This window comes from Ooceraea biroi, chromosome 5 (assembly GCF_003672135.1).
Source record: "Ooceraea biroi isolate clonal line C1 chromosome 5, Obir_v5.4, whole genome shotgun sequence".
Classification (NCBI taxonomy): Eukaryota; Metazoa; Arthropoda; class Insecta; order Hymenoptera; family Formicidae; genus Ooceraea; species Ooceraea biroi.
The window spans coordinates 4,580,021-4,594,011 of record NC_039510.1 but is presented as its reverse complement, the minus strand read 5'-3'; the positions used below and the strand labels follow the sequence as shown (position 1 = coordinate 4,594,011).

At 46.2% G+C, this 13,991-nt stretch overlaps 2 protein-coding genes across 3 annotated transcripts in view; both read right to left on the bottom strand.

The window, feature by feature from the left end:
* Nucleotides 1–1,139: 1,139 nt before the first annotated feature.
* Nucleotides 1,140–4,904, bottom strand: LOC113561902 (kinesin-like protein KIF26A). The gene is made up of 2 exons (XM_026969487.1): nucleotides 4,545–4,904; nucleotides 1,140–4,211 (listed from the first exon to the last, which is right to left on the bottom strand). The coding sequence occupies exons 1-2, from the start codon at nucleotides 4,648–4,650 to the stop codon at nucleotides 4,030–4,032; spliced, it is 288 nt and encodes a 95-aa protein (XP_026825288.1). The 5' UTR covers nucleotides 4,651–4,904; the 3' UTR covers nucleotides 1,140–4,029.
* A 95-nt stretch (nucleotides 4,905–4,999) lies between these two features.
* The window catches only part of LOC105287618 (kinesin-like protein CG14535), a 218,458-nt gene continuing 209,466 nt past the window's right edge, over nucleotides 5,000–13,991 (bottom strand). Inside the window, exons 6-10 of one of the 2 annotated variants that reach the window (XM_026969485.1) lie at nucleotides 10,613–10,825; nucleotides 8,603–10,249; nucleotides 7,774–8,022; nucleotides 5,891–6,346; nucleotides 5,000–5,589 (exon numbers count right to left, since the gene is read on the bottom strand). In XM_026969485.1, the coding sequence (XP_026825286.1) occupies nucleotides 5,282–5,589; nucleotides 5,891–6,346; nucleotides 7,774–8,022; nucleotides 8,603–10,249; nucleotides 10,613–10,825 (2,873 nt within the window). In that variant the 3' untranslated portion in view covers nucleotides 5,000–5,281. The remainder of the gene's footprint in view (nucleotides 5,590–5,890; nucleotides 6,347–7,773; nucleotides 8,023–8,602; nucleotides 10,250–10,612; nucleotides 10,826–13,991) is intronic. The other variant, XM_026969486.1, reaches the window with a different exon arrangement.

Below are 13,991 nucleotides of genomic sequence, written 5' to 3'. Positions count from 1 at the left end.
AAATTATTCGATGTGCATCGTCATTTTCGCAGCGCGTGAAAGCACAGTTAAAACGTTTCCCGCGTTTAAGTCAACAATGGTTTGTAATAAGGTGATAAAGGTGTGATTTCAGTGATAGATTCGTAAATTACGTGGTATGTGTGCGCGCGTGCGATCAAATTGCACGTACGCGGCTATCATTCGCGTATTACAGCGGCGCGTATTCTCTTCGCATGCATGAAATCGTCATTGATTCAATTGCATCTTCGAACTATTCAAATGCCAAGGTTACGCGATTACGCGATACACGTTGTAATCAGTGCGTGGATTTTAAGGATTTAATTGTGACCATAATCATATTTTATCGGTGACTAGCATAATTGACTGCAAGGCTACACGTTCCGTGATTGCATTAACGGGCATTACTGAGGCAATGATTTTCGAGCGTCGCTCTGCATTTTGATTACGTTGTCTACATTGCATTCAAATCGATGGATCTGAATCTTTATGCCTTTTATAATCTAATGACTCATCTAGACATCTTAATTATTTAACTCAATTAAACTTTAACTCGATTAAACTGTTTAATCTAAGTTCTAAGAAAAGTTCTTTTACACTTTCTTATTTTTATCAAGATTTGACCTTTCTGTGATGTACTTAATCTATTTAATGGAATCATTTATTATAATGTCTTAATTTTATCGTTATCTGTCACGCAATTTCTCCACGGTCCATTCTGGACGCCGTGCTCGTTTCTACGCGAAGTCGCGTGCAGCTTCACGTTGTGAAACAAAGTATCAACGTCGCCAGACAAACGGAGGTGGACCTACATTCGCATACGTCGTCTAGAATTGCGTCGCGGCCTAGAACATTCCAATAAAATGTCTCGGGAATTCGTCAGGGTCGCTTCTCTTCCAGCGCTCGTTCAGTTGACGATATGCGTGCCATTTATTTTGGAAGTAACGCAATCCGCCGTGAAAAACGACAAATCTGAGACGCTTGATTCGTAGAACTTACATGTACCTACCTTTTCTTAATTTGCGATATTTTTTTGCAGTTGATTTGCGAGGATAATTAGTGACATTTTAAAGGTGTAAAATAAGTGGTTTGCGCGGCAGCTGAAATTGAGAAATAACAGAGAGAAAAGATGACTCACGGTACACGTTGTAAATTGATCTTTATTACAAGAAATTACATGGCTAATTTGTACATATAAAATATAAATATGATACAAGTACTATGATACAGAGACGCGTGTTGTTTCCCAGTGGAAAGTGGAAGTAGGTCGCTCTCTAGTTACAATTAATAATTACTATCACTATAATTCGTTATTATTACTGTACTCACGGCAGACGGACTGACACGCTCTTGGCGGTGTCTTTAAACTCAGGGTGAATTCGGACACGCGACGGTAGGTAAAATCAACATCACATGCACGAATCTAAACGTGACGTAAAGTATAAAGACGACTTCCGCGACTTTCGAGATGGCGAAAACATGGGTGGGATTTCGCTTCCTGGATATAATCGGGAAGACTGGCGAACGAAACGCTGCGCCGTGAATTATAACGACCACCATAGTCGGTCGCGATAGCTCGAGCGATGAATTAGCAAGGAAAAAGTATCCAATTTTATTCCTCTCGCGACGGACGATATCGCTTCAGCGATATAATCGAACACTCGCTCGTAACAGAACGAATCAATAGACGAAGCAATGACGACGTTTCGGCGGCGAACTCGCGTCTTTGGTCATCGATGAATGAGACACGGAGAAATGAGCGTACGGGATCTCTTTAATTAGTAATGGGGCGATACGAAGGGGTCGACGGTCCGTAACTTTTCATCCGTGGACGGCGAACCGTTTGTCGATCGGCAATCTGTCGCCACTCTATGAATCCGTGAAAATGACGTTCGTGCCTTCGATCCGCATGTGCATTTCTTGTTCAACGTTAAACGCGATCACATAATTTCCAATATGCGATAATGCGAAGGTGATGCAATGATGACTTTTACTCCTCGAATTACTTTAAGGATATCACTCGATAAACAAATCGAATCGCGTATAGCGTTGAATGCGGAGTGCAAATGCAGGCCCGGTGTGTGCGTGTTTCGGTGTGTTACCCACGTGGATACGTGGACGTTCGTATTGCGTGTATGCGTGTGTATGCGCTTATATATTCGAGTATATACGTGTGTATCATGCATAAACGAACCTCAAGGTACAAAAGTTCGGGACGAGAGAAACGAGGTGGTTCTCCATCGATATTGGGCGTCGGTCCACCACGTCGTCTACTCGCATCAGAAAACTAGAATGCCTCTATTTCTGCCTCGCATTACTCCCATACCGATTTATTTTCATCCCGTCTATTTTCATTCTCCCCGATCTCATACCCGTCTGTGCCTATATCCTACCTCCGCGTCCTCTCTTCGCGTAACGTTCTCACGTTCGGGAACGAGAGAGTTCGAGCTCCCGTTTCCCTCCGGCTCTCGCTTCACTCCCTTTCTCTGTCTCTCTTTCTCCTCGAGTTTCCACGATACTCGCAAGAACCGTAACGTCTCTTACGATTAGCAAAAGTTTACGATTTATAGTTACTTCTATTTCTCTTCTCTCTTATCTTGCGCGCGCGCGTGATCTTCCTTTCTTCCGTTCTTTCTTTCATTCATTCTATCCTTTTCTTTTCGTCTGCCTCTTTCTCTTTCTTTCTCTTATACGCTCTCTCGCTCTCTGTCACGTCTCTTTCGCGTCTAAGTGAGTTACAGAACCCTACGAAGTGCGGTAACTGCTGATAACGATTAAAGCTACGATAATACCATGAATTAACGTGCGTGCATTAGATACATTACGTACGGCGCGTTTCGTTAATCGATCGATTTCATTAATCGTAGAAAAGATTCTCTTGCACTTTTTTGGCAGTGCGTTGCTCTCGTTTGGCTTTTCCCCCCGGAAACGAAGCTCGATTTTCCCCATGAACAAATTCGCATTTACTCCTAGCACCTTAAGTCCACCTTTACGAGTCATTTCCATCGACAACCCGGGTTAACTAACGTCGCTCGACGATTTCTTTATCTCCCCTTGAATATCAGAACTCTAGCTGATAGCACAGATAGAAAAGGAAAAAATTCATCAATCTTCACATCGAGATTGCATATTTTCAACAATCATACCTGACTTGCTCGTTCATGGTCTTTCTCAATTTTCACTGAACTGTATTTTAGTCGGTACGTCTTGATCGATCCTTTTACTCGAATACCAACACGTATTGTATTGGGATAAGCGTGTCTAGCCTACCACGACGATTTCGTCATCTTGTTGTTCAGTGCATCACTGTATCTGCAATGAACTCGATAATTCGGCCGGTCGGCCGGCAGTCTTTAGGTCTAGAACATTTTTCTCTTATAGTTTAGTAACGGCAGTCAGATGCGATGGCAGTGATAACGCTCTAAATGACTCTGACGGATGATAGACGTAAGAACGAAGCACCAACTCTCACCGTTAAATTATTAACGCCGGCGAGAATGCGACGCTAATGAATCGCGCTCGGATAAATCGGAATCGGATCTCGTGTAAAGTATCTACGTAAGAAATGCGAGAATCACCCGACATCTCTTTGTCCTCTGCATCCTGAGAGACACCGTTGAAACTGAAGCGACCGCGAAATCTCTACACATGAATGCGCTCCTCGTGTACAACTCCGTGATGCGATCTCGACATAAGACACGTGCGTGTGCGTGTGCGTGTACGTGCGTGCACTTGCGTGCTGAAACTTTCGCTTTAGCTTCCTTCTTATTTCTCGTTTATTGAATTTTGCTAATTACCGTACCTAGACTTAACGATAGCGACGACGTACGATGACGATGACGATACCAGAATACATCATTAATTAACAACTACTGGACGGAGTCGAGCGACATCGACGCCAATAATCTCCCCGCTAATTCATTCCGTTTCATTCGGCGACCTCGCTCGTCTCGTTTCAACATTCGATTAAATTCGTAGGGTGGGCGGGATCAGTGATCAACACGCGGTGGTGCGTGCTGATCCGAGTCTGCGTTAGGTGCTTTTAATCTCGGCCGATGTTGGCGTGTATTGTTGCTGAGGGCAAGAGTCGAAGCAGGTGACCAGAAGAACGTGGCTCTTACAGGCCTCCACTCTCTTCTGCAAGATGCACGTCTCGACCGTCAGGGCCTCCAGAAATGATGGATCCCGCCAGTCCATGCTGTCCTCCACGTACACTGTTTTTCAAACATAAAGAAGAGCTTACTTGCATATGACTCGTTGCATTGCTGAATAATATCGTAAATGAAAAATTGATCATCGATGGCCAATTTGACTGTTGAAGTTTTTTATTTATTTTCTATATTTTCGTACATTAAAAATGATAAATAAAAACGAGGAGGAAAGATACGACAGATGAAGATGACCATCATTTATCGTACGATTCCGGGCATTACTAAACTGCACAAAATAGATGTGACACAATGTAACGGAGAAATTAAATAATCTGCTTATCGAAGTTTATCGAAGTTTATCGCGTAGCATGTATCGTGAGGAATCGGCGTACTTACGATTGTAGTCCCAGCGGTTGTCGGGCACCATGAGGCGCCTCTTAGCATCGCGCAGCTCCAGCCTAAGAAGGCGCTGGTGCAGGCGCAGGCTGTGTATCCTGGACATCGTTCCACGTGGATTCGAGCGTACCCGCGCGCGCCTGTCCAGGATGTCTACGTCCTCGCCTGTGTACGCGAGAATCGCCGGTGCCGCGGGCGGCCCCGGCTGAGCCCGGCAATGGGCCCGCGACCGCCGAGGCCCGCACCCTGCCGCCCGCCGTTCCACCGCTGAAACACCCGCACAACGTCGAGGTTAAAACCCCCAGCGCGCCACCTGAGGAGAATCACCGTACGGAGGGGTCGTTTTAGAGGGGTTGCGTATCCTTTCTAGGCATGCGGACGCTTCTCGCGGCAAACGCATTCGTGTTTTGCGACCAAATTTGAGTAATCTTGCAAAAATTGGAATAGCTAAACTATTTTTTTCGAATAAATGATGATTGTTCAAGAGTGATAATTGTCATACGAGTGACATAATTAATCAACTGATTAATTCATATTTTTTTTATTTCTTCTATTCTTAATTTTATTTATTAATTCGTATTCGTATAAGGAACCGAATCGGTTTCGAAGCAGTTCTCTACGTTCTATTTTTAGTGTAAGTAATTTTGTTAGATGTGTATCGATTCCATTTTGGAAGAATAGACTTTATGCTTCGCGATCTCAGTTACGTTTTCGCCAAAATGTTTTTTCAAACATGGTCAGTCGAAGTCAGATGCTCGATACTCACTTTGATGTTCTTGCAACGCTCCGGTCTGCCGGGACGAGTCGCTGGCGATGCTGCTGGTTTCGCTGTCCCTAACGATGCTGTCGTAGCCGGAGCTCTCAGCGCGATGTCTGGACAGCGTAGCTGGCGACAGTTTGGTAGCTGCGCGTGGTGTTGTGTCTGCTCCGGAATCGGAGCCTTCTTTGTTTATTCCGAACGAGGAGCCGAGGCTAAGGATCTTCCGTTGCATCCGTCCAGAGGACGGCGTCGGAGAAGGCATTGGCAATTGCAGGGGTGTGCCACCTGAAATTGCCAATGAAATATAAAATACAAAAATGCGCGGAGTTATTACGGAATTTGTCTTTGATGCGGTAGCATTAATTTATGTTAAATAAGTTTACTGATTTGTAAATGAATTTTAAATGTTCTTGAAAAAGATTATTCAAGACTTTCGGTATTTATATAAAAGTTTATTATAGTTTAATCTTTCTATGTTAAAATAAGTAAAGTGTTCGTGCAATTGTTATGAAAGATTCTGAAAACAGTTTAGAATGTTTTCTGGAATGTAATATATAATACAGTATAATAGTTGGTCTTCGCGTACCTTGGATTTTCAAGTCTTCTTCAAAGTCAGACTTTCCTGTGACCGTTCGCTCGGATCTCTCGGCGGCTGTAAACAGCTTCTTCGCCTCTATGTACTCCTCTTCGGGGTCCGAGCCGGACGCGCCGTTTCCGGGTATCCTCTCGATCTCTTCCTTGAGATTGGGATTCGAGGCGCCGTCCGGGTGCCTCAGACTAGAGATGTTGCACTCACCCAGCTTACCGCAGTATCTTCTGGGACTGGCGAGATGGGCGACGCTGCTGGGATACCAATACGAGGCTGTGGCGGGTCTGGACATGCTCTGACGGCAATTATCGCAGATCTTCTCCTGATCGGGCTTGCCGGCTATGTATGCGGGTTCGCTGTAGATGCTGCCATGATTGCTCGCATTGTCGTTGAACAAGACATCCGAAAGAGACAAGGACTGACAGCGAGACGGCGGACGGAAGACGGTCGCTGCTGGAATTTGTCCTGCGTTAATGTTATAGTAGATGTAAACCGCAGGTAGCTGGCTGTAGTGCCTCAATTAAATCTTATCACTCGTCCGACGATGATTCGTTGTCTTCAGTCGAGTGGCAGAGTTCCACTATTAATTTTATATTCACGTTATTGTTATTCTTTTATACAGGGTGAGGCACCTAAAACAGGCCACCTGAATATCTCGGCTGTTATTGGTGATAGAAAAAAATGTGTCAGACCAAACTTGCATGGTTTTGAGGGACACATAATTTGTTCTAAATAGTTTTTTATCAGGTGGACGCGTAGAGGTCATATGAAGGTCAACTTCGTTTTGTTAAATGGTATGATATGTTTTTTTACGTATCATCTAGTAGAGCGTTTGAAGATGCGCACATTGATCTACGGGTCAAAATCATTCAAGGTCACTGAAGGCCAACTGCAAGGGAAAATAATTTACTTTATATTGCCTAGAGTTCTCTGCTATTAAAAATACTGTAAACTCAGAAATGAAAAAGTTCTAGCCGTTAGAAGTTTTTTCTTTTCCGAGAAGTCCTGAGTTGTTGTTATCATTATTTTTTATATTGCCTAGAGTTCTCTGCTATTGAAAATACCGTAAATTCAGAAATGAAAAAGTTCTAGCCGTTAGAAGTTTTTTCTTTTCCGAGAAGTTCTGAGTTGTTGTTATCATTATTTTTTATATTGCCTAGAGTTCTCTGCTATTGAAAATACCGTAAATTCAGAAATGAAAAAGTTCTAGCCGTTAGAAGTTTTTTCTTTTCCGAGAAGTTCTTAGTTGATGATATAATTATTTTTTATATTGCCTAATGTTCTCTGCTATTGAAAATACCGTAAACTCAGAAATGAAAAAGTTCTAGCACTTAGAAATTTTAGCCTTCAGTGACCTTGAATGAGTTTGACCCGTAGATCAATGGTGCGCATCTTCAAACGCTCTACTAGATGGTACGTAAAAAAACATCATACCATTTAAAAAAACGAAGTTGACCTTCATATGACCTCTACGCGTCCACCTAACAAAAAACTATTTAGAAGAAATTATGTGTCCCTCGAAACCATGCAAGTTTGGTCTGACACATTTTTTTCTATCACCAAAAACAGCCGAGATATTCAGGTGGCTTGTTTTAGGTGCCTCACCCTGTATATCTGGAGTTTCGTAAATTTATTTCAATCAAGAAAGAATTTTGATATAAATACTAGCGTTTACGCGAATTCCGGGATAGGTTAAAATCGCGCGCAAGACCGTATCTTCAACGCGATCGACGATCACGATCGAATTGAATGTTAAAAGATTACGAAATTCGCATATGGTAGGTAATCCTGACGGGCAACATCCGATCCGAGAGGATTTTTGCGCCATACGAATGTCCGAGTGAATGTTCGATCGAATTGGAGAACCTGGCGAGACTTACATGGAGCGTCTCGCACGTTGACAGTGGATGAATTTTCCCTCTGATAAGTCACCGAGTTGGAGACGTTGGCGAGCGCGAGCTTGCTTTGGTACAATTCGTGGAGGCGGGCTAGCTGATCGAACTTGTGCCTGGTTTCTTGCTCGAGAAAGTCCTCGTGATCAAAGTACGGCCTTGGAAGTACACCCGCGCTAACCGGCGGTGCGTAGTGCGCCCTGTATCTCTCCGTATCCGACATCACCGACATGGAGTCTAGAAATGATTTTTCCGTCTCGTACCATTTCTTACGCTTGTCGAAGTTTGTATCTCGCGCAAGAAGAAACCACCGAACGATGAGAGAAAATATCGAAAATATCGAAAATATCGAAACTCTCAGATAACTGTCTGCTTTGATTCGAAATGGGGCCGCATCGACATGTAATTGCATCGGGATTTCTCTCTTCGTGGCAAATGGATTATTGTTTTCTGTCGGATGGCCTATTACGTGTTCCTGAGACCGAGAAGTCGATTTCAAGATGACGCGAAGGGTAGTTTTCACAGAAGTTTGTTCGAGTACTGACGACGGAAGCAATCGCGATGGAACGAACGAGAAATGTGGGGGCACGTAAAGAAAAAGAGTTTAGAGAAGTTATTACCTTTTTAATCAAAAGTACAGGACGTTCTCGATATATCATATAAATTATACTAAATCAAATTAAATCGATATCGCGAATTGAAAGGCATGATGTATTTATATTTTAAATTTTAAAAAAGATTGCTATTAAAGTATAATAAGTATTTGAAGAAATTCTCTTGGAGATAGACATATTTATATGAACACTGATTCGCTCACCTGTGAAAGTCGATACTACAGTGAGATTCTCTTGGCTGAGAATCCTCAAAGGATGTTCCTCCTGATCGCTCTCGGGCAGAGGATTTTCACCCATGCAGAGCGCAATGTCCTCCTCAGTCACCTGTAGACACGAATCCTGCATAGGTACCGGCTCCAGGTCCTCCACCTCGACAATCTCCAAAATCTCGTCCTCGGAGGATAACGAGTGCCTCGAGGGCAGGACGATGTCCTTGTGCGATAGATTTAGACTTTCCATGGACACCTCTCGACTCACGCCATTGCTGAGTGGTTCAATCAGTGGCAACGGTGGAGGTACGACAATTTCTTCATCGTCGTCCTCATCATCCGGCAGGTCAAGCTTTCCCTTGTCGACACTATCATCCATCACCGGACTGGCTGTCAGATCTAATCCAGAGTCCGTGTTGGACTTGACGTTCAGTAGGTTCAGTTTGGCGCTCAGTTTCTCGGTGATGTCTTCGATCTCGTTCGCCTTCAGGCTGTCGCTCTCGGCAGTCGACAGCGACGTGTCGTCGTCGTCCATGCCGCCGCAGGTTTTAAACTGTGTAAGTTCTTTGAACTGGCCAGACGACTGGCCCGAAGACATCTTTTCCAGCCGCGGCGCGGCGTGCTTCGCTCGCTGTATCTGCGACGACTGGTTCTCCACCCATTTCCTGATCATACTCTTCTTGTGACTGTCCATGAACCCGTAGCCGGCCGACGCGTGCTGATGCTGTTGCGCGTGCAGCTGCAACGCCGGCGCACCGCTCAGCTGCATCGGCCCGTCGATCCACGTTTCGCGCTTGTGATGTGAGTCCTTCAACATGTGCCTCGCCTCCGCGACCTTCGACTTGGAGATCCTCGGTCCGTCTATCCACTGCTCATCGGATCCACCGCTCGGCGCGGCCACAGGGATCTTGCTACCGGGCGAATCGTTCACTTTGGCAGCCGAGGCGCTCTTGGACGACGAGTTCTTCCTGGCCGGACTCGCTTTCGGCGTCACGCTGTGCGCCGGCGAGGTCTGCTTCGACGCGGTCTGCGTCAGCGTTTTCACCGTCTTCGAGGACTTGTGGGCCGGGCTGCGCTCTTCCGGAATCTTACTCGGTCTCTCAGCAGCAGAACCGCGAAGCACTCTACCCATCGCGCAACGATTGTCTCCTGAATTCAAGCTGGGTATGTAGACGGGCGGGTGCTCGCCATCAGTGGCGTCATCAGCGCTTGGTCCAACGTAGATCACCGTATCGGCCGACAGATCGCTCGAGCTCGGATCGCACTCGCTGTTCTGCCGTGCCGCCTCCTCGCCGGAACTCCCACCGCTTCCGGCACCCTGCGTGCCACCGCCAACGAACTTGATCTTCCGTCGTCGCATTCGGTGGATTCTCGACGCTAGTTGCACGGTGGTTAGCGTCTCGGTATAGTGCTGAGCGTTGGGCGACACGTGGGCTATCATAGCCGCATGGCAGGTCAAGGAGCCGAGACATTCCTTCAGCAGTTGAGTGAGTTTATGCTCCTTGTACGGCAGGTGCTTCTGACCATTGAAGATTGCGAGCAGGATGTTGCCCAGGCCAGATAAGGGGATTCCGCCCGAGGATTTGCCGCGCTCCGAGTTGCCCAAGTCCATCAGGTGCAGTCGGCTTCTACCCCCGGCGACTGTGCATTTGAGAGAAACGGTGTTCGTTTTGTATGTCGTGATAAAAATTGATAGAAATCGAAAACTACAATGATAAACAGGAAACTAACGACATATAATGTTACAAGAAGCCAGTGATAAACGTCATTATACTTGAACTTCGAAATGGTAAAGAGACATATGACCAATTTTTAAATAGCCGTTTTCCATTCATGTTACTGACATAACTGAGATTCACGATTTCCTCGAGAGATCGATGAGCGTGAGATGCATAATCAAATAGTCTGAAATGTCGCGGGACGACTTTTCTTGTGCACGGTGTCGGTTTCCGACTTCATACTCAGATTAGCGATTTGGGAAGATTTGGGGTAGAATTATTTTACCTCCACCCTTGCCGGCGACGCTGTACTGATACACATGCAACGTGTAGAGCATGTGAGCGTCGCTATCCTCTCGTTGACGACCGGCGACCGCCGCGTCGAGGTAGAAGGCCGCACGTTCCGCCGTGGGTGCGCGGAGCTCGCTGTGCTGCTGCAGTTGAAGGGTGCCGAACAGCGGATCGTCTCTGAGATACACGGCCGGCGACTGTTCCGAGTCTGGAAGCAAAAGAATCACCGGTTACGTGACGCTTGTCACCGCGTTCTCGCGCGAAGCGCACTTCGTGTGGAAAATGCTTGCGAAATAATGTGCACTCTTACATAACAGTATTATTTCGCATTTATCGCAGGCGTAATTCTTATTTTCGTTGCCGGGAAATACTCCAGCTAACTAAGCGCGATAAATCTCACGTGGTTACGTGGTTAGGATTTTTCTCGTATCGTAACGCGTAAATAGCTTGTGCATCTGCCGCTTGTTCGCCCGTTCGTTCCCATCTTCGCCCTGTCATATTACGGCGCTGTGACGCAACGATCGCTATGTATTTCGATCATAAAGAGACGATGGAAGAACGGGCCACCCCCGGTTTCTCCAAATAAATACATCCCTCCTCGCACACAAGATTCTATCTCGAGCTCGCCTAAGCCCGTTCCATCCCCGGTATTCTTCGTTTATTTGATTCCATTATTTCGCGGAAAAATAATATCCGCCGAGAACGGGACGAGGAGAGGATCGAGATGCAGGTGCGCGCGCCAGTCGGGGGTCGTAAATCGGTCGAAGCGGGGTTCGCGATATCCGCGGGACGTCTTGTCCTGAATTACGACGTCGATAAAACGTCGGAAGATACGTCGCAGGAGTTACACTGCGTTTCGCTATCGTGCTTTATCACGCGTCCCATACGCCGCTCGAAAGCGATCGGTCGCGGCTCTGCATGTGAATAATCAGTATAATGCGTAACACAGCGTAAACAGCGATCAGCGTAAAAGGGCACTTACGGCACGGGAACAGGGATGCACGTGGATCAGACGATCCTGGACCGGTCGAAGCAATCTTCGTATATCGTTACTGCTCCGCCGTGCAAATAAAGCAGTCTGCTCGTGGACGGAGAAAGACAGTTAAGAGGCTAGTTACTCGGCTAAAGGGTTTGAAAGGAAATCCCGAAGAAAGCACTGTGAGCTATCAATTATCCCGGATTGAGCGCGAGGCGATAAACGTCGTGGGATTACGTGAGCTATTACGAAACGTTGAGCGAGACCGAGGAAATCACGAGCGACGTAGAATTTGATGGCATGCGGACTATTTGGGATGATTGAGACACAGGGCTCATATACTGAAAGCTTGAAATATATATATGAAAACTCATCTCTAATAATATTCAAATATATCAAAAATATATTATTATTAAAAGAAACGTGTAAAGATAGTTAAACATGTCTATATAAATGCAGTAAGCCAGCAGCGCAATAAATAATTACAGTTATTATTTATACGTGAAAAATGTGCTCATTTTATTTAGAAAAATATCTCGAGTCATAAAATGTGGAACACTGAGGCAATCGCGAACATCATGCGCGCATTCAGTCGTTTCTCGCGCAGGGATATTCGAAAGCGCGTCGTCCGCGAGGGTGGATTGAAAATGCAGACCAAGGATTTCCTCGCGTCGTTGCATTCGAATCCATAGCGATCCATAAAAGCGCTCGTAAAAAATTGCGATGGCGAATTCATGCGGATTTCCGATCAAGAAACGTCCGCGATACGTGCGAGTCGCGGTTAGCAGCGAGGAAAAACACGTCATTTTTACGAGAAGCATATTCCGCACATGGAACATGAAGAACTCCGGGATGTCCGTAAAACTGACGAGTGGATTTCGAGTAGGGTTCTCGCGGAAATGCGAGCAGTATTCAGTATTGTATATCAGAATTTGAACACATGCGTGTTTTAACGTGACTTAAAGCTCGATCCAAGGAGGAGTAGTTGAAAGAAACGCCAACTGGTTGAGAGCGCGACGTTTGGTAATGCACTCCTTTCGTGCCCGCGAAACGCGGGTCCATGAAGAGGTTCGGACGGGAGGCGCAGCGAGAATTTAATTCGAGTAATGCTTTCCGAGTACTCCGGCTGGCTTTATACTCGACATCGTGCGCTTGTGCACGAGCGTATCCGTCCACCCGAAATTACCTTTTCACTGTGAGTCTCGTACACCGATCCGGAGCCGGACGCGTAGTTTTACGCGACCGCGTCCCTGTGCGCTCGGCGAAGCCCGCGACTGATATGCTGGACGTCGCTCGCGTTTCTACAGTGTTTAGATAACTCCGCGCACGTTCGTAAATTGCCAATTAGCCTTTTACAGCCGGGCGCGAGCTCGTCTCCGCCTATCCCTCCGGCACGACGTCGTAAAGAGCGTAAGGATAAAAAGAACGTTAAAGGATAAGGACGGAGCACGACGGCATATGCCGCAGTTTATTTCCGCCAGGCCGTCTGCGACTTTTCACATCTGTTCCTCCGCCGGAAACCTTTTACCACGTGTCCTTTATGCCGCCGCGCGCCGGGCAAATGGCCGACGAACCTACGCCACGTACTTCCGGCGAGCGGGAGCTTCCCCGAGCCCTACGTCGAGTCATCGCGGCCGATTGATCTCGATTATATCCGATCATATTAGACGAGAGGTACCATAGTCTGAGCGAAAGCCGATTCGCGTCGAGCAGTTGAGCGTGCGATGCGGAGAACAAGGAGTGTGTGTGCGCGCGCGAAGGCAGGAAGCCGGAGTATCCTCTAGACTTCCCAGAGCCCCCTTGATTTCCGTAATTTGCGAAGTCCCGGGGAACCGACTTAACCGTAGTAGATGTTCGATAATGAAATTCGACGAGGCGTATCCAACAAGAGTGAGAGCACGAGAGAGAAAGAGAAAGATAGAGAAACGCGACATCGGAATATTCGCACAAATCGACGATAGCGCGCGCGTTTCTCTGTTGGTGGAAATTTAGATAATTCCGTGGATCCTGTACGTTGAAAGCCCTTAATAGAATCGCGAAAGTGGGCGAGAGCGATAGTCTCTCTCCGCGAGACTTCGTAAGAATCCAGATTAAGGGAGGTGTTAATATTTATGAGACGCGTGAAGTGGCTCGAATCGAGTCTTCGCAGTTTCGTCGCTCTTCTCACAAAAACTCGCGATAAAATAAGCAGCGAATTTACTATTATTAAATCGATGGATTCTATTCTCGATTTCCGAGTGATTTTAACTTTTACATTAAAGAGCGAGTGAGATTGCTTCAATATAAAGTCATATGATAGTTGCATCGACGCGTCAATGCAGACGCGTGTAATATGGTGAACAGACACATAGAATAACATTTTACCATTGTATTATGGGGAAGCCAGATTTCATTATAC